The sequence below is a fragment of the Poecilia mexicana genome, unplaced genomic scaffold (genome assembly GCF_051168715.1).
Source record: "Poecilia mexicana isolate PSO_F unplaced genomic scaffold, ASM5116871v1 scaffold_15, whole genome shotgun sequence".
Classification (NCBI taxonomy): Eukaryota; Metazoa; Chordata; class Actinopteri; order Cyprinodontiformes; family Poeciliidae; genus Poecilia; species Poecilia mexicana.
In genome coordinates this window covers 21,681,001-21,701,325 of record NW_028263384.1, presented here as the reverse complement: position 1 = coordinate 21,701,325, position 20,325 = coordinate 21,681,001, and the positions used below count along the sequence as shown (strand labels likewise).

Genomic DNA, 20,325 nt, shown 5'->3' with positions numbered 1-20,325 from the left:
GTCGTCCTTCCAACAACTGAACCTGGGCCAACCGCTGTCTTTAACTCAACAGTTACTGAGAGTAAAGACGTTGGATTAAAGATGGACATTGATTTTCACACAGATTTCACATTTTGGTTTAGTTTTAAATAAATAAATAACTGACCAGATGAGCAATAAACAGTTTATTATGCTGCTGTATGTAGAACCTCAGAGCAATAAGAGGAATCAATGTTACTGATAAACCTCAAGGTTCTCGCTGCTCACTTTGTTGCTGACGGGCCTGTTTAAAGCTAATGTGTGTGTGTGTGCGCGCGCGCGTGTGTGTGTGTGTGTTCTCTCTGACCTCCTGTCTGTGGCGCAGCTGCAACGTCAGGTCTCCCAGTATCTGGCTCAGGGTGGCCCTCACTGCCGTGTTGATGCTGCGCTGGTGACAGCTGGACATGTAGGTCTCAATACACACCTGTACACACACACACACACACACCACAGGATATGAGTGACGCAGAGCACCAGAGAGCACCACCCAGCCACGTTGAACTGTCGGGGAGATTTATGGGAAGCTTCCATGGCGTCACTGGTTGCCACGGTGACCAGGAGAGGCATAAACCTCTGGGGCGTGTTGTCAGTCTGCAGAACATCTTATGGTCAGATTAAAGGTCACACTCTGGGGATGCTGAGCAGTAATGGAGCACAGAGACAAACAGAGACAAGATGTCCTGCCGGACGTCTGCAGCGTCAGCAGATTTTACGACAGCGAGAGGAAGAAGTCTGGATGGAGCTCAGAAAAATGAGCCGAAGGTAAACCGAGTCCAAACAGAAAAGCTATCTGCAACTTTGTAACCAAATACCTGCTAGGCAATGAAATCTAAAAACACAGTACAGCTGCAGCTAACAATTACTTTAATAATCAATTATTCTGATGATTAACTGGCAAATTCTGTCTTTTTATGCAATATTAGAAGTACATTAAAATGAATAATTTAATTAGTTAAATAGGAGGGAAAAATCTGCCTAAAGTTAAAACATTTTTTAACATGAATGCAATATACATTTATATATTTCTGTACAGTTTGGGCTTAATTACTTCCCTGAGCATGTTATTCTTTCAGTAACTGGCCTTTTTAAGTCTGGATGCTCCAGTTAACGATTACTATATTACTAAACTAGTTGATTATTTCAATAAGTGATTCATTCCTTTAGGTTTCAGCCCTAATCCAGAAACCAGTAGATCTACAGTGAACCAGTTACAGTAACTGCATCTACCACAAAAACCTTTGCAGCCTCATTAATTTTCTCCACCTGCAGTATTTTTAGAAAGTTCATCAAGCCTGAACGTCCTTCCTGTTCCTCTCTGAAGGCTCCTGGGGGCCGAGGAACCACATGGAGCTCCGAATGTTTGCAAACGATTGATAAAGATATGGATCATCTGTCTGAACAGGCAGCAGAAACCCATCACCACGGTTACAGAGACGAGACACCTTATTGGTGCTGAGTTCATCATTGAGAACATTGCTCCATCATTTCATCACCTCTTTAATTCAGTTTAGCTCAGTTACCGACTTTAATGAACTAATTAAATGTATATTTTCTGTTTAACATGATAAAATGCTGAGTGTTTCCATTAGAACTCGATCTGCTCTGAACAGGTTTGACAGCAGGAAGCTGGAGCTGAACAAAGACTGAAATCAGCTAATTAGACTCAGATTTAAAGCCTCTGCAGCTGCTGGGTCATTTTACACCTAATCAATGAAAAATCAATACATCCTCCAACGTCCGACCTCACAGCTCTACTGATGCTGCAGTCTGCTGAGGGGCAAGACACAGATTCCCCAGGAACAGATTTTCTCAGGTTCACATGTTTCAGCTCAATATTTCACACATTTTCCCAACTAAATTTCCACAGTTTGGACTTCATGTTATCATATTTCTGATCTATAACTGGACACGGACAGATGGTCATCATGGACGAGCCGTTCCATCAGCTGAGCAACATGAACAGAGAGGCGTTTGAGTGTCTGTGGTTTTGTCATCTATTGTTTGGAGCTGCCAGGGCAGCTGGCGCTCAAATGCCAAATTCATAACCAACCACCACACACACCACCTGTGGGCTCCTTACATTAACCAATAACCCAACAGTCACATTTTGGACAGTGGAGGAAGCTGGAGGAGACTCACATACACAGGGAGAACATGCAGCTCTGTCACTGTCTAAATCAGGGGTGTCAAACTCAATTTCACCGAGGGCCACTTCAGCATATTGGCCACCCTCAACGGGCCACATTGACGGTACAAATCAGGAGTGCCCAGCTGCAGTCCTTCAGACTGCAACTTTTAGATGCATCCCTGCTAAAACACACCCCAGACAAAAGGTTGACTTCCCTCATTAGCAGCAACTCAGTTCTGTAGAGCCTTATAATGAGTAAATGATCCACGTGTGTTAGAGAAGGAACGCATCTAAAGTTGCAGATGGTAGCTCTGGAAAACTAGACTTTGGCACCCCTAGCATAAAATGTATGAAAATACAATGTTAAAAATAAATTGAACACCTCATATTGTTAAACAACTCTTTGGAGCTTCTGGTTAGGAAGCCCATTCAAAACCTTTGTTTGAAATGGAGCGTTAAATTCAAGTCTCCATTCCAGACCAGAGAAAACTAAAGAGAATGCAACGTTGTGTTAATCCATTTGAGGAGCCGGTAGTTTATCTTGAGGAAATAAATGACGATGCAAAAGTTAATTAGACTGTAACATGCGCAGTGCGCTGCTCAACCACTGCGGAAGCAGCTACGCCGCTGCAAAGAATTAAAAACCGCTGGAAGTAACTCATCCAGAAGATTTAAGAAATGGACCCTGGGTTCACGTTACCCAGGAGAGCGGCGTTCTGGAGGAGCTGCAGACGTAACATCTGTCCGTTTCGGAGAAGCGAAACCACGCAAAAAAAAAAAATAAAAAAATCCAGGTGTAACGCGCAGGGTAAAACACTCACAGAGTTCAGATGATCTGTTTGGATCAGACAAATCCAACTGACTGACGAATTAGCGCAGATTTTTCTGCAGATGGGAACCAGGAGGAAGTGCGTTCAGACCCCAGCGGGTGAAGTGATGCTAATTTAAGTGAAGTCGCTTAATTTAATTTATTAAAAGTTATTGGAGTCTCAGTCAGTGGTTTCTGTCACTAAGAGAAAAATGTAGATACATTTATCTGCTTAATTTGTGATGGGATCTGGATTCACGGTGAATATTAACTAAACTGCATAAAATGCGACTAAATAGCCGATGTTAATATGATTGTAATTTCACAGATAAAAATAGTACATGACCGAGTTTTTTTATGTTGTCGGTCAAGATAACGGATAACAAAAAAAGTCTAGCGCCACCTGCCGCCCTGACACCAACTCACACATCTTCATTCAGTCTTACTTGTAAATCGATTTTTCTTTTCTTGGACGTTTTGATGTTAGCTTGTCGATGTTTTATTCGCTGGGAAAATCAATAAGCAGCTTGAGGTGACTCTGCTGCTCTCTAGTGGCGAGAAGCCATACTGTTGGCTAGTGACAATCGGAATGCATTATGGGAAATGTAGTTTGTAGTCAATTCGTGCTCAAAACCTATTTTAAGTCAGTCATGGGGCTATAAAACGCTGGGCGGGGGGCACATAAAATGACATGGCGGGCCACATGTGGCCCGCGGGCCTTGAGTTTGACACATGTGGTCTAAATAATCAACTTGGGAACTGATGTGGTAAGAAGTTACTTTTATAATGAGGGAACTGGGACAGGAAATAAATCTGGAAACAATAAAACTTTTTTCTGACTACAAGAGGAATCCTCCAGATGATTGATGACTTTTATTCACAGACCAAAAGACTGATTGTTCTTCCTACATCATTAAATCAAAAAACTACATTCACACAGTGAGTTCAGTTGCTAGTAATAACAAACTGCAGGTGTAAAAACGTCTTGGTGCTGAATAAATCCCTGAGCTCTGAACCTATAAACCCGTTAGCCTGTTAGCCCGTTAGCCTGTTAACCCGTTAGCCTGTTAGCCCGTTAGCGTGTGGCGGTTAATGGCGATCTGCTGACAGCATTCAGAGCGGTGCTCTGAGTTATGACCAAACAAACAGAACCAGATACTCTGTCCCTCTCCAACAGCAGCTGGCCAGGTCCGGTGGCTCTGAATGCATTAACACATCAACACCAGCAGGTTTTACGAGCCGCTAATGGCAGCAAACATCTCTTGTGTCCTGCAGCCGCAGCTGCTGAGACTGAACTAAAATTACAAAGAAATCCTCCCAAACCTCCAAACATTCGCACAAAGGAGCATTTATTGATTTATTAGCGTTAAGTGATGCATTCTGCAGCGTCTGAGCAACAAAACAACAGAGGTGAAGGTCAAACAGCAGAACAGTTTAATCATCTAGTCAGAAATTTGTGCTATTTGAGTTTCATCGATATGATTTTTGATGGTACATAAGGAGAAAAACCTCTCAGGATAATTTGAGTGTTTCTGTCTGTTACAGCTGAGGACAGACAGACAAACATCCACATTCTGCCTCAGATATCAAGGATTTCATCTCTGATCTCCTGTTTCTTTCTCTGAAATTAAAAAGCTTTCCGTTTCCAGGGAAACGCTCCTGCTGGTGAAAACTAAACAAGCTGAACTCAACGACAGGATGTTGAAACAGATGGTCTAGTTTTCTTTAACCACTGTGGTTCAAGTCTCCCATCTGTAAGGATTATTTTTTCCTTTTACCGTCATAAACTTGTTCTGTTAAAAACACTGAAAAATGTTTTCATATTTGTTATGAACCAAATATTTATTCTTCTATTATTACAACTGAGATTGTAAGTTAAATCTAATTTATTTCCCCCCAGTGTGAAGTTTATTAATGATGTTTATTATGTGTTGTTTTTTCTGTCAGAGGAAAGTGAGGAGGACTGAAACACGTCAGAATCATTTTCCACCATGAAGCTCAGAGATGAACAGAAACAGATCCTGAAGGTTTCTGACGATACTTTCCAATAAAGTTTGAACCGGTCCAGTCCAGGCAGAAGAATCAAACCCTTGGCAGAGATATTAGTGTGATAAATATCGGTCCTGATCTGGAGCAAACCAACCCCATTCAGTCATGTATAGAGTTAAATGATGTTTTTGATGCATCAAATCTTGAAACGATTGTTTTACCTGAGCGATCCTCAGGATGGAGTCTCCATTAATGTCAAAGTTTGGAGAGTAGGTGATGCAGAGCAGGACCTGCAAACAGAAAGGACTCCTTCTGATGTTCTGCTCAGGAGCTGAGACAAAGGGGTCAGAGGTCATTCATCTGACTGCCAGCAGAGCAGAGCTGCCTGTTACCTTCATGACCTCCACCTGCAGGTCCTCATGCAGGGAGGGGGTGACCCTGATGGCCTCCAACATCTGGCTGAGCAGCTGCTTCTCCAGAGCCTCCACCTCCGAGCTGACGCCGCCCACAAACCGGTCATCACACAGGAACTTCTGATGGAGACGAGGTCAGAGTTCACAGGTTGGGCGGAACCAGAGAGGCTGACATAATGAGGATCATGATCATGTTCAGTACCTGCATGCCAGCGAGCGCCGTCTGGCCCAGCTTGGTGTTCTTGGACTCCAGGGCCATCTGCAGCGGCAGCAGGCAGCGCTCTCTGCTCAGACCAACAGAAAACAGAGACGTTACTGAGCTGGAATGTTACCAAACACACAGAGGCACCAATGAATAAATATCCATCAGGAAAGAGACCTATCCAATAAATTAACTGTTTGCGTCTGTTACACAGTAAAAACAACCTGGTTCAGCCTTCAAGCTCCTTCTTCTCTGATCAACATCAGATCCCAGCTGAGAAGGAAATTATTTATCTGACCTTTGACTTTCATTGAGTCACACTGAGCGTCATGGATGGATGAGGTAAGAAGAGACGAAATCAATAAGCTCAAATCTGTAGCCATAGATTCATATTCACACAGACCAGAGCAGAAACACAAACCTCCAGATTCTCTAATAATCAGATTCATATATTTAAATTATCATGGAAGATAGAAATCAGTTATACTATTTATTTAACCTACAAACAAAACACAATTAAAAAACACACATTTGAGTAAACATTACCTAAACGAATAATTATAATCAAGCCAGAAAAAAATGCTAATAATTTCTAAATTAAATCTTCCACTGATTTTAAATGTCATAATTAGGCTATAAAAATAACTGCACACATTTTTTCATCATTATCTACTGAAGTTCTGATGCTGATTTAATGTAGACAGGCCAATTCCACTTGATTCTCATCTCCCTTCAGGTCTCCATCTGGTATTTCTCCCATTGAGTTGCATTTCTCCAGTTGAAATTTAACTGGACCAATCAGCAAACAGAAGAAGGAGATGTAAATGATGCTTGTAGTTTAGCAGCAGCATCAGTTTGTGTTTGTCACGCTTCCAAATTTTAAGAAATTAAAGTTGGAGCAAGATAAATGTACAGCTAAGCTTCATCAAGCTGCCGCATTACTTACGTCTCACCCAAACGTTAAGCAGACCGCAGAACAAGAGGCTGGTTTTTACCAGGCTCGTTTTAATGTGATCAACATAAAAACTTTACTTTGATAAACTGAATAGTTCTGCTCTGGGTCCGTTATGTAACTAATGTGTCTGATCAGAAACTGTCTCCCGTCTTCAGAGACTCTTTGTCTTGCTGTGTTTCTTCCATTCGCTCCAACTGAATCTCCTTCTCTTTATTCATGGCTGATTGAATCTCTGCTGCTGATGGATCTGCAGCTTTCAGACGCCGCTGAACCAGCTCAGCTCCTCCGGCTTCAAACGGGCCACAGGGAGCCTCAGAGCGCAGGACAGTTAAATCAACCCGCCGTCTCTTTATGAGCCTGAAGAAAGAAAACTGAGCCACAGGGAGAACAATGAGGCCATCCGACCCAGAAAGAGACAAAATCAGAGATAAAACTGGCAGAAACTTTCATATAAAACCCAGAACTGACAGCAAATATCACAGTTACATCAATCATTTCAGTCACGCTTTGCTTCATGCATTAATGTCAGAAGGTTTTTCATTCTGTAGAAAACGAGCTGCTCAGACTACGGAGGATATCATCAATGTTTAATCTAATCAGCTCTAATAAAACAGAAGCTAACAATGAATAATTCATTAGAACTTCAGCTTCTTCTGTCATCTCCTTTCTATAGGGGGCGCCACCACAGATCTTCTTCTGCCAAATAAACATTCCCTAGTTTTTTTTACAAAATGTCACTAGAGGCTGAAAAAGTTTCTAAAAGTTGGCAACATTCATTCTTGTCTAGACCAAAACCCCGTTTACCACCATCCTCTCATCTCCACACTGACCACGCCCCTCAGTGACCCTTGGCTCCGCCCACATTGGTGACATTTTTAAAAAATGTGTCTGGGGGCAGTTTTCCTTCCAGGGGGGTTAGTCAGACCAGGAAGACGTAACCAGATAGAGAACTGGTTCTCCTGTACTGACTGTAGTCTTTGAATATCCAGACAATGCAAATATCGACACACAGATATCCGGCAGTTATCGGCAGCTTGAGTCGGGTTTGATACTAGTTTTAGTTAAAATTCTGTTCTGGTTTCTCAGTTTTCATTTTCAGATCGCAGACAGACATCTGAAGTGACTCCTGTTTGTAAAAGTTCCTCAGATGTCAGGAAGAGTTTAGGAAAACCGTTAGCCTTTTATTTCCCTGCTCAGTTTTATATCTGCCTTATCAGCTGAGGGATTCCAGGAGGATTTAAATTCATTCAAATCAGACCAGGACAGTTTAAAGTCGAGGGATTCGCAGGCTGCTGCAGGCGACAACACAGAGAAGATGTCAGGGAAACTTTCCCCCAGCAGATACAGGTGGATGACAAGCCAGAAAAACGAGATTCTTAGAGAACTGGGGGAATAAACCAGGAAGGGTTTCAGACAATAAACACATTAATACCAGAGGCAACGTCATTAAACAGACAGACTTTTTCTTTATTCCAAGACAAAAGAATTGAGACATGAGCTGAATGAATGAATGAATGAATGAATGAATGAATGAATGAATGAATGAATGAATGAATGAATGAATGAATGAATGAACTTACCGAAGCTGTGAAGGAGAAATCTTGAATGATCCCTTCTGAGCCTCCAGAGTTTCTGGAAAAAAAAAAAAAACGGCATTAATCAGATATTTTGTGTTCTGTGGTTTGGAGCTGCTCTATATGAGGAAAAGATGGAATCATTTTGATGAACTTTGTTATAATGATGTAACTTTCCCTGCATAAATAATAAAACATTTTCTAATTTGCTTCAACATTAACAGATTCATTTTCATGTAAACTTTCCCATTAAATGTATTTTTTAGTAATAGACTTTACGAGCTGTTTAACAAAATAAAAGTTGGATGTAAAATTACAAGTCTGATTTTGTGTCTTATAGCTCATTCAATCAGGTTAAAGTCTGGACTTTAACTAGACCATTGCAACATCTTGATGTTTTTCTTTTTCAGCCATTCTGTCACAGATCGGCAGGTCGGTTTGGGATTATCGTCCTGCTGATGACCCAGTTTGGACTGAACTGCAGCTGTCAGACAGACTCACATCTGACTCTGGAATAGTTTAAAAAACATGGTCGACATGGAAACAAGCCCAAACCATCACCCCTCCCCCTATCAAACTTGATAGTTTGAATGTTTGGTCTTTTCTAGATGCTTCAGAGATTTTCTAAACTTTCTCTGAATCGAATGAGGGACTTTAAATTAAAGTGACATTAAACTGGATTCAGTTGCTGCTGCTTCTCTGACATCTTTCCTGATGTTTTCACTCCTGAGTACAAAGTTGAGCTTCTGCATAAAGAGCAGGAGTTTTATAATGTTGCAGATGTTCCTCCCAAAGAAAAGACTTTAAACTGAAAGTTGTGCATTTTGTTACCTGCATGTTTAGCCTCAGTGTTCAGTTTGGACATGCTCAGCAGGCTCTGTTACGTTTCTGCGTTTCGGAGAGAACATGATTCTCCCTCCATCAGCACAACCTGAACCTGTCCTCTGTGAGCTTCACTCCTCACCCGCCTTCGTCCTGAAAGGTCATTCTGCCGCGGCTGCCGCTGTTAATGCTAGCAGCGTCTCCATGACATCAGAGGAAACCATGTTCTGCTCCGGTAACACAGCGAGTCGCAGAGATTAACTGGATGTTTCTGAGCATCACGGAGGTTTCGCTCCGTGTCACTGACAGGAAATCCTTCATTTCTCCCGGAGCTGAGAACCGTTTCCCTTTTAAATGAAGCAGGTGTTCAAGCATTTATTGCAGGTATTTTAATAAGAAAAAAAAATCTCTAGTCATGATTTTACAAAGCCAGCCATAAAACTAAAAAAGAAGATGTAATTTTAATGTTAAGTTTCCTCAAATCTGACTGAAGAACCTATTTTTCATCAATATTTCTTCTTGATGTTGTAACCGACTGACCGTTCTGACTCACACGTTCCCAGGAACATTTTGTTTTCCCTGCAGCTGATTTACCAAATATTCCTACATCCACACAGTTTGAGTCAGAGGATTTTAGAAACATCCGGTTGGTTTTCCATCCTCTGACGCCGACACATAGTGCTTCATGTTGCCTGGACGTTGGAACACGGAGGTCAGGATGGCGTAAAATCCAAATGTCTAGTTTAAAGTGATGAAAATCAGATGGAGATCCATTTAGTGACCATGTTTTTCTGGGAAAAACTGGAGGTCCAAAGTTGGAAAAATCAACCAGAACACAACAAGAGATGAGAATTTGGACTTGATTCAGTCCTGATCTGGGCTTTTTGGCTGCTGCTAAAATGAAAATGTAAGTAATAAACAGTGAATTTCTTCCTGTTGCTGATGATACTTTCATTTAGTGATTGGTTTAGGCTCCTTAAACCTTCCCAGCTGTTTCCACTAGAAATCGGTCCTGAATGCAATATAGACTAACAGTTTATCACAGCATCTATTATAATGACTGTGATGATAGATAATATTATTCAACCAGTTGTTTTGGTTCTAAATGTGTCTCAGCATCACACACACAAGTTCTGCTCTAAAAATAAAACCGAGCCGTCAGGCTGCTGTTGGTCATGTGACTCAGCTGCTAAACAAAACCTGATTCTGATCCAACGTGTTTTCAAATGGAAATAAAGCCTGAGCGATGGAATCATCCAGTTTTAGAGTTTAGAAACATCATCACTGTTGTAATCAGTTTCAGTTATAAACATTATTAAATCACATTAGAGGGTAAACAAAGGGATCACATCCAGCACAGCTCTGACCTATGAACACTGCAGCAGCAGCTTCTATTCAGTTCAGTTTATTTTTTAACTCCAATTCACCACAAATATTTTACAAAAATGATCAACTCAGCCTCATCATGCAGGTTCAGTCTCTGTAACCCTGTTAACACACTCAGGCTCAGTTCACTTTCTAATTGGTTAAATAAGTTTTACATCACATCTCCTGTACTAGCATGTAGCGACAGTGGAGAGAAAAACTCCACTTTAACAGGGAGGAACAGCAGAACCAGAACTGGATGTCTGCCGTGACCCACTGGGTTTGAGACAAAACACAAAACACAGCAGCACTGATCCAGGACCAGCAGAACCTGCTATGGTAAAAATGAGTACCGAGATAACGGCAGCAGAAGCTCCATCTAGGAGAGAAACACGGCTGAGCAGAAAAACTCACAAAACTCTGCAGCTTCAGGTCAGAATCCTGTGAGTTTGAAGGAACCAATGCAAGATATTAACTCTGATTACAGTTCATCCAAACAGTACAGCAACATGTTCATAAAAAGTCTAAATAAATAAACAGGTTGGTACCGTAGCTGGCAGCACACTGTATTTACACGGCGGCCATGTTGGACTCTGAGGTCAGAGTTGGTGTCAAACCTTCAACTCTGCAAGTGGGAATTTCAGATTTGGGGTCCAGAGTTACCCGGTAATGTCTGAGCAAATGGGAGGAACGTTCATTATAACAGAAAATATCTGCAGAAAATTAATTAGAAATTAAATTTGGCTACATTTATTTGAAATGGACTTAAATAAGAAATGTATAAAAACTGATTTAATCTTTTTACTGAATTTTACAGTATTGAACAGAACTCGTTTGCACAGCGCCCCCCAGAGGCCTGTGTGTGTAATTTGGAGTCATCAGTCAGCTCTGCTCCTGCAGGTAAACATCCACGCATGAGTGGCGCGTGGAGGAGTTGACCACGTCAGCAGGTCATCAGGACCTGTCTGTTTGGAAACCATCTGCAGAACAAACACTGGAACCAGTTCCAGTTCCAGTTCTGGTGTAAACACTGAATCCGGATCTGATCGTGGCCTCTCCTCCCACCAGGGGTCCCGCTACGGACCCCCGCTGTTTCCCGCCCCGTTTCCGCCTCACCGGCAGGTGAACCGGGACGCAGATTATCCTCACGCACACTCACCGCAGGCGCACACGCACGCATCCCGCACGGCTTTGTGTTTGTGCCCAGACGCGTCTTTCTGCAGCTTCCTCAGGATTTCCTCCATGCTGAATCCGCGGCCGCGGCTGAAGGGGGGGAGCGGGCCTGGGCGGGTCGGTGCGTGGCTTTTTAAGGGAGCGGAGGCAGTGACAGCATCCCGGAGCCCCCCCACCGCTGCTGAGGATGAGGATGATGATGATTCATCCCAAGCCTGCAGCCAATGATGTCAGGCCAGCCACAATCCCGTCAAGGTGGGAATGAACAGGAAGCGTCCGGGTTTCTGATCCCAGATCGGAGCCGATCACCTTCCGGCTGATAATCAATAATCAGCAGCTATCGGCCTCCTGCTCCGTTAAACCCGGATCAATAAATCCTCCTCGCCGCGGTTCGTGACTCGTTTATTCCTCCGATCTGTTGCGTTTTGGGAATCCGGTCCAGCTGATCCTTCTGCTCCAATCAGAAACCAGATCCGGTTCCAGAATCCTCCCGACCGGAGCGGCATCACAGCCGCAGTCCAAAAGGCGGATTCCTGCCCTACCTGGCAACCCAACATGCACCGTTTGTTTTCCTGGGTCGGACGCAAAGCGCGGCTGAGCGGCTCTGGAGCGGCTTTACCGGGACACGGACAGGTGGAGGAAGCAGAGAGCGGAAACCAGCCTCTCGGCCTTCACAATAAAAGCACAACAGGAAACAGTCACTACTATTGATCTGTAGATTTTTAATAAAATGCAGCAGAATGTCTGACTGAGATTTTATTGAGTTTTATTATGTAAGAACAATTCGATCAGTTCATCAATAAACCCACCAGGGCCGGATTTACAGGGATGTGGCCCCTGGGCTGGGGCCTTCTGGTGCCCCATTAACCACAGGTAGGAATGACAAACATACAGCAGCAGGTATGAACTGATGCACTGTAAATAGTACACTGCTGGCTTTTGTGCACATCCAAACTTACACATTTTGTGCATTTTCTTTTTTTAAAGCTGCATATTTGTTTTATTAGAATATGGATTTTTAATAACTACATGGTTTAGTTTTTTTTTCTTAAGTTGTGAGTTGTTGTTTTGTTTGTTTGTTTTTTTACCTTTATGTGGCAACACATTCTCCCCTTCACTATGGGATAATAAATTATAATTCTATTCTATTATATTATATTATATTCTAACACAGCTTCTAAATCAAAATGCCGTTACCTTTAGAGGAACACTTTACTTAGTTCAGATGAAAATAGCTCATTTATATGTAAATGTGGGGGCGGCTGTGTGTTAATCCCCTCTTTCAGGCTGGACGTCTCCCTGGACGACGAAAAACTGCCAGAGTGGAAACAAAACATTCATATGTTCCACATTAATATTACTCACACATTAGACATGCACATACAGATTTATTGTTATTCATATAATTCTATATTTAAAATATGCATATTGAGCAAATGTTCATTGTACGGCTCCAATAATAATAAAAGGAGTAAGCAAAAAGTTTCAGTGTGAATGTATATAATAAAAAGATTAGTGGGACTGTAGTATTCTTATTACATGTATATTTAAAATAAATGTAATCAAAGTATTGATTAATGTTGTGCAGTAACTGATAATATCTCTGAATGTATTTATTTTTCCAGTTAAGCTCATACAGGACAGATTGGTTTAATTTATTCCAGTCGTTTCACTTTGATGGTTCAGGATTACAAAACCTCAGACAGAAAAAAAAACATTAAAATGATTCAGTGGCAAATGTTGCTTTTCTACCAACTGGTGATTTAAACTAAATTTAACTGCATTGTAACAAGTAAAAAACTGAAATGTATGAAATTAAATTATAATCTGGGTTCATGACTGGATTATATCTTAGATTAGATTATGTTTTTCTGTAGATGAATTTAACTTCCTGTGTTATAAAAGACTTTCAGATGATATTTGTAGTGAACTGGCTCAACAGCCAAACAACAGAAAGTTATGTTGCTAAAGAACCTGAATATTCACAGGATGCTTTTAACATGCAGGTTGGCGGAAAGTTGGGTGGATGGAAAAAGTGTGAGAGAATTTTGTATGAGCATCAATTTTTCAGTTTTTAAACTAAAATAATGAAGTGAATTCACTTTTTTATCACAATTAGATTAACTGTAAAATAAAAACAGCAAATGTAGAACAGACAGCTCACATACAGACTATCAGTTGTGTGGGGCTGATTTCCTAAAGGCTGCAAATAAATACCTCGACTTCCACCAAAAACAAAACATGTACCCTTGAGTTAGCCCATAGCTAGGAGTTTTCAACCAGTTGAAACGTATCTGATTTTTTAATAGTAAATATTTTTTCTCATTTACAGATTTAGTTGTGTCCACTGCAGCCAGAAGGTCCTGGGTTTTAATCTCATGCAGAGTTGGCATGTTCTCCTGCTGCATGCTCAGGTTCTCTCCAACAGCTGTTAGTCTGTGTGAAATCTTCTGGGCTGGTTCTGCATCCTGACCTGGTCCAGATGAATCGTTCCAGGTCTTTGGTTTGGTGTGATCATGAACATCTGAAGATAGAAGATCTGTGGGAGAAACTCAGAATGATTCATTCACACTGGAGTTTACAATCCAGTCACAGTCTGAAGTTGCTAAGCAAGGTGAGGTCTAAGGTCATGACCCCTGAGGATCTCAGAGACTTTCCTCCTCCTAACTTTCCAGGCTGCATAGAGAAGTAGCTTTAGCAGCTAAGTGACTCAAATGGAGGTCATTAGCACAATCTTTTCCAGCTTCAGTAACACAAATGGAGCTCATGTAATGACCCTAATGATTTACAATCTTCACTAATGAATAAGTAATGAACTTTGGACAAATGGATTCTTTAAAACCAGCCAAAACATTGTAATTACTGTTCAGACAGTCTTTGTTTCTCATCAGAAGACCTCTAAGGATGACCAGGGTCTGCACAGCCTAATGAGCTGCTGGACCGCCTGGAGGTGAGCTACTGAGGAGATGAATGTTCTCCATTCAGCATCCATTCACTGTTTGACCCACTTCCTTCTGCGTAGGATCAGCAGGGCGGCCAATCACAGAACCAGGCCACAGAACGGTTCGATGATAAAACTAAATGAAAGCGTGAATCACAGGCGGTGATTGAAAGACCGGGTTCATCGCTCTGAAAAGAGATCAGACCGATGAGCCTGACAGCAGGCCTGCAGCGCATCGACTGTAATTATGAAATTAATGAGATTTAGAATAAGACTAAATTCAGTTCTGATCTCTACTGCTCCACTGAGGAGGAGAGAAGGGCTAAATAAAAACCCAAAACACAAACCATGAGAATAACTGAAAACTTTAACACATTCAGAGCTGATTCAGCGATAACCTGCTGCACTCTGCCATCTTTATTACGTCACAAAGTAAAACATGTTGAAAGGTTGTTCCTGTTCTGAGGGGATCATCACATTTAAACAAATCTAAATAAAGGTAGCTAATGCCAAGCAGAGAGACCATGCTGGTCATAATGTTATGCCTTAATGATGGATCTTCAGGATTTATTGAGCAGCTCTTCGCCGTGCCAGCATGCAGTACTGAACTGTGACCACTGGAGGGCGGTAGACTCTAATCTTCAACCAGGCCGAGTCTGATAAATGACTCCTGAAATGTTCCAGAGGGAGATGGGCTTTATTTTCACCTGAAGCGACAAAACGTGACTGAAGCTAAGCGAAGCGAAGTGAAGGCGGACTGGGGCTGATGCTGGAGTCTGAACCGGAAATAATGAGATGACTGAGACTGGGAGGAGAGGAGGGAAAATAAATCATTCTGTTCGGTTATGTAACCATCCTTTCAATCATCACCTCGATCATTAAACCAGCTTTACAGTCAAATTTTGTGTCTGTTACAAACTTTAATATATTTAATAAGTATTCATATAAAGCTCATCTGTGTTTCATATGAAAATGTTTATTCTCTCCGGTCAGCAGATTCACATGGATTCACAAACACAATCCGCAGAACATTTCCTCTTTGCTGCGCAATTACGCACAGCCACTCTGGCACAGATGGTCAGCATTCAGTCCAGAGCGCTCAGATGACCGGCAGAATTTCACCCTAATTACACTGTGTGTGTAGGTGTGTGTGTGTGTAGGTGTGTGTGTAGGTATGATCGGCTGCTTTCACGCTCTCCGAGGTGCCTTTTGACGTCACGTGGCAACTTTTGCGAGAGATCCGCGCTCTCGGTGGGTTCGGAGTTTCTGCATGGTTGCAGCTGCTGGACAACAGACCGTCAGGGACACAAAGCGGGATTTATGGGTCGGACTGTTTGGGAATGTGCCCAAGACGCGCCACATGCGTAATAACGCGCAGGATGTCCCCGAAGCTCGCCGAGACGTAGCTGTGTTCCGACAGAAAATAACACTTTCTTCACACCAACGCAGGCACAGCTGTGCGCGTCCATGTCACCGCTGGACGGCTGTCCAGTTCGTCCATGGATAAAAAACAACAGCCGGACTCCAGGATGGTTGTTGTAGGAGCGACTAACGGAACTTTCTCTGCTGACAACATGAGGTCCGCGTTCATGATTGAGGACACAGTCGGCGGCGGGGAGCCCGGCATTTCCACCAACATGATGATCTCTGAAGCTCTGGCGCCTCGGCTGCTGAAAATTGCGCAGGACGCCGCAGAGGCTGCGGCAGCGGCGGCGGCAGTGGCCACTTCTCCGTCCTCCTCCAGTCAGCCGCAGGTCATGGAGACGAACGGGACGCGCTGCGGGGAGCAGATCCTGAGCTACGGCCGCGTGGAGAAGGTTCTGATCGGCGGGGTGCTCACCATGCTCACCCTGTCCACCATCTGCGGGAACCTGCTGGTGGTCATCTCGGTGTGCTTCGTGAAGAAGCTGCGCCAGCCCTCCAACTACCTGATCGTGTCTCTGGCGCTGGCCGACCTGTCCGTGGCGCTGGCCGTGATGCCGTTCGTCAGCATCACGGACCTCATCGGCGGCCAGTGGATATTCGGACAGTTTTTTTGCAACGTTTTCATCGCCATGGATGTGATGTGCTGCACCGCGTCCATCATGACTCTGTGCGTAATCAGCATCGACAGGTAAAAAAAAAAAAAAAAAAAAACTTCTGAAACTAAACCTCAAACCATAAAGTCTAATTTTTACAGGAAACAAAGAGTTGTAGGAGAAACTTTCACATCTTTGATCTGCAGACTTCATCAAACTGAGACTGTCGGATCATTTGTTATCCGTTAATCCTTCATTTCCAGTGACTGAGTCATAAAATCAGATCTGTCTCCATCTGAGTTTTAGGATTTAAGGTTTGATCTCAGCTCTCTGGGCTCTGAGACAGATTCTGCTCTACGCCTGCATTTAGATCACTGAACACAGACTTTTATCAGTCCATGTTCTTGTAGTCTTTAGGAGTCACATTTCCCCCAGATGGTGGCTGTTCTGTTCTTTGAGGTCCAGCTGTAACCTGGACCTTCAGTCAGGCGACTTCCTGCAGCATCCAACTGCTTTTCATTCAGAAAATCTCACAGCTCCCATCTGTGGCTGCATATGGCTCACACAGATTGTGGTTAAGCTCTTTGTTCAAGGGCACCTTGTTGGGGGTGGGGTGAGCGTTGCTCATGAGAGGCAAGTCATTTCTCCAATCAGCTCATTTTCAAGTCTAAACTGTAAAAATCTTGTTTGTTTCTTCTGCAGGTACCTGGGCATCACCAAACCTCTGACCTATCCCGTCCGGCAGAACGGCTGCTGCATGGCCAAGATGATCCTGTCAGTGTGGCTGCTGTCTGCCTCCATCACCCTGCCCCCGCTCTTCGGCTGGGCGCAGAACGTCAACGACGGCAGAGTCTGCCTCATCAGCCAGGACTTTGGCTACACCGTCTACTCCACGGCCGTGGCCTTCTACATCCCCATGTCAGTCATGCTGATCATGTACTACAGGATCTACAGAGCAGCCAAGCTCAGTGCCGCCAAGCACACAATCACTGGCTTCCCCAGGGACGGGGAGCACCGCACAGGGGCGGCACACAGAGGGGGCCGCGGGGTGCACGAGCCCCGGCAGCCGTCAGAGTCTGGGGAGACGGGGAGCGTCGAGGCAACGGAGACGGAGCAATGTGAGGAGGAGGCGGAGGAGGAGAGCCTGGACTGCGTGGCGGTGGCGCTGAAGCTGCAGCGGGAGGTGGAGGAGGAGTGCAGCAGCCGCGTGTCCCGCCTGCTGAAGAGTGGCGAGCACCACCAGCGGAGGAAGAGGAAGAACCAGTCCATCTTCAAGCGGGAGCAGAAGGCAGCGGCCACCCTGGGCATCGTGGTGGGCGCCTTCACCTTCTGCTGGCTGCCGTTCTTCCTGGTGTCCACGGCGCGGCCCTTCGTCTGCGGCGTGGAGTGCAGCTGCGTGCCGCTGTGGCTGGAGAGGACGCTGCTGTGGCTCGGCTACGCCAACTCACTCATCAACCCCTTCATCTACGCCTTCTTCAACCGCGACCTGCGGACCACCTACAGCAACCTGCTGCGCTGCCGCTACCGGAACATCAACCGGAAGCTGTCGGCAGCCGGCATGCACGAGGCTCTGAAGCTGGTGGAGAAGCCAGACACAGACGCCTGAAGAGGCAACGCAGCCAATCAGGAGAGCCGCTGTGAAACATCCAGAGGGCGGGACTAACCTCCCTGCTGCCAGACTGATTATCTCCTCCTTATGTATGAAGGTTAAGGCCAGAGGGGAGGCTGGTGTTGGACTGAAGCTTCAGGCTGATCAGGGATGTCTGGCTCTACGGTGGACTGGGTTTAGCGGACAGTAGCTGACCGAGCTGCATGCTGGTTTACGGATGGATCCACCAGCTCACGTCTCGCTGCCTTTCGTTTTCAGTTGGAGCCTCGGAGAACCAAACAGGAGCTGCAGCCGTCTGCTAGTTGGTTCTCCACCAGCTGCTCTTCAGCACACACACCTGCACAAACAACGACTAATGTGTAAAAATGTAAATAATCTACAGATTAACGTTCTGGAGAGTCTAGCTGCTTTTCGTCACCGTGCTTATTGCTTGTTCCAGAATAGTTAGCAGAAAGCTTCTGTGTATCTGATCCATGATGTTTGTGGCAGGCGGCTCTCTTCTGAACAGAACTTATTTATTGTGAGATGTTAGCCTGTAGAGGAGAGGAATGTGATGCTGTAGACACTGGACTGAACGTCCTGTGCCTTTTCCTGCTCTGTCCTTCAGGTTGTGGTTGCAGGGAACAACAGCCTCATGTTGAAACCTGCACTTTGTGCTTCATTTACTCAGATCTGCACTGGAAGGGAAGAAGAAACTGATTTAAACTCATGTATTTATAGTTGTGGCCACTGAGCACTGAAGCACATTTATTACTATTCTGTGTTTCCTTCAAAACAGAAGGATTGTCAGGAATTACAACTCAGTGTTGTTGGTTAATTACTCCTACAAAACTCTGAGAAAAACTGAGACAACTAAATAATTACTTATGAAAAATGATCATCAATAAAATATGTAAAATCTCCTTGTAGCTCCAGAGCTGTACCTTACAGCAGACACACCATTTGATTTGAAATGGGTCACCGAAATTTGGGCTCCAAATTCACGAGCTGCTTCCTTCAAATGCCGCATTTAAAGATCGATTGACTCACAGCTGTAAGAAGAAGATTGTCTGGATTTCTGGATTTTTTGTTTTGTCCCCGGATGTGAAGGGTTTAGTTTGTCCTTCGTGGTCCATCCTATCCCAAGATGCACTGCGGCCAGAGAGTTTTGTTCTTGTAACAATGGCAGGTGAAATGGGAGGAAAACTGCTTTAAATCTAAAAACAAAAATCAGAAGCTTGAAGTGGTTGCTGTCATCTGTGTAGGCATGTTTTTAATACAAAATTACTAAAATATTTATTTATAAGTGTAATACATTAAAAGGGTAACAGTAATCATTACCAGTTTGTGTTTAGTTGCTAGGCAACAAGGCATACGCAGAGGTCAGGTTGGACCATCCAGTTTTACTCGCTCTCTTCCGGCCGTTACGGCCGATGAAGACCCGGTTAAAGTCGACCGTTTAGGATGCAGCCTCTGAACTTGGAGCTTTAACTGAATCAGTTATCATCTTAAAAACTGATTGTTTTCACTCAAAGTCTAAGTTTTTCCCACAGAAAGTTCTGAGATGAGGATCGTTTTGTATCTAACCTTCATGACCACAGTTTAATCTCCACATGTACAGTTTATAAATCTACTGTTGGATATTTTTGTCTTCGGTCACCCAGTGTGTTTCCTGCTGGCTGACAGAGTTCTGTCCTTAATGAGCCCAGAGAACAGAGTCCAGACCCAAACTCCAGTTTATTGATCTCTGATGTTTTCTTTCCAAACTGGAAGTGATTTTTCAAGCAGCCTGACATCCAACATGAAACATGACAGACTCTGAAGTTCACAGGCTGGACCAGCAGCCGGTTCAGTCGCTCTCGCTTCGAGAATCATTCAGATATCATCACACGGTTTCGTTTCTTTGAGGCAACAAACAGAGTGATGCAGAGTGTGTCGCCATGGCAACCAGTTACAGATGTCCCCGGTTCTGGTTCTTGCTCAGCGGGTTTGATAATGGCCACCCTGTTGACCCGCTCTGGTTTAAACTTTTTACATCACAGTTTGAAATGAGTCAGTTCAGGACCAAAAGCCTAAAAGACAAACAGGAAGAGCTTAACTGGACTTCCTGTACTCACCAAAATAAGAGTCTTTCTCTGTCACAGGTTAGATGATAATCATGAAAGAAGAAAGGTAAAATATGTTTGATGTTTGGGCCGCAGCATCAGAATCATCGTCTCTTTCTGTAACAGTGGCTGGATTCTGTTGTGGGTGTGTTTTTAATTAAAAGTGCCAGAAAAATGATTCATAACCTGTGAAATATTCAAAGAGCTCCCAAATGGAAAAAACAAG

The 20,325-nt window shown here is 43.7% G+C and overlaps 2 protein-coding genes across 2 annotated transcripts in view; one reads left to right on the top strand and one right to left on the bottom strand.

Annotated features, from left to right (window-relative positions):
- arfgef3 (ARFGEF family member 3) overlaps positions 1 to 12,817 on the bottom strand; it is a 37,813-nt gene extending 24,996 nt beyond the window's left edge. Inside the window, exons 1-6 of the mRNA XM_088012777.1 lie at positions 11,434 to 12,817; positions 8,094 to 8,145; positions 5,559 to 5,640; positions 5,336 to 5,476; positions 5,165 to 5,233; positions 326 to 442 (exon numbers count right to left, since the gene is read on the bottom strand). Of these exons, the coding sequence (XP_087868903.1) occupies positions 326 to 442; positions 5,165 to 5,233; positions 5,336 to 5,476; positions 5,559 to 5,640; positions 8,094 to 8,145; positions 11,434 to 11,518 (546 nt within the window). The 5' untranslated portion in view covers positions 11,519 to 12,817. The remainder of the gene's footprint in view (positions 1 to 325; positions 443 to 5,164; positions 5,234 to 5,335; positions 5,477 to 5,558; positions 5,641 to 8,093; positions 8,146 to 11,433) is intronic.
- Positions 12,818 to 15,487: 2,670 nt separating this feature from the next.
- Positions 15,488 to 18,336, top strand: LOC106904470 (5-hydroxytryptamine receptor 7-like). Its single transcript, XM_014968815.2, has 2 exons — positions 15,488 to 16,501; positions 17,109 to 18,336. Exons 1-2 carry the CDS (start codon positions 15,888 to 15,890, stop codon positions 18,010 to 18,012), a joined length of 1,518 nt encoding a protein of 505 aa, XP_014824301.2. The 5' UTR covers positions 15,488 to 15,887; the 3' UTR covers positions 18,013 to 18,336.
- The last annotated feature ends 1,989 nt before the right edge of the window (positions 18,337 to 20,325 follow it).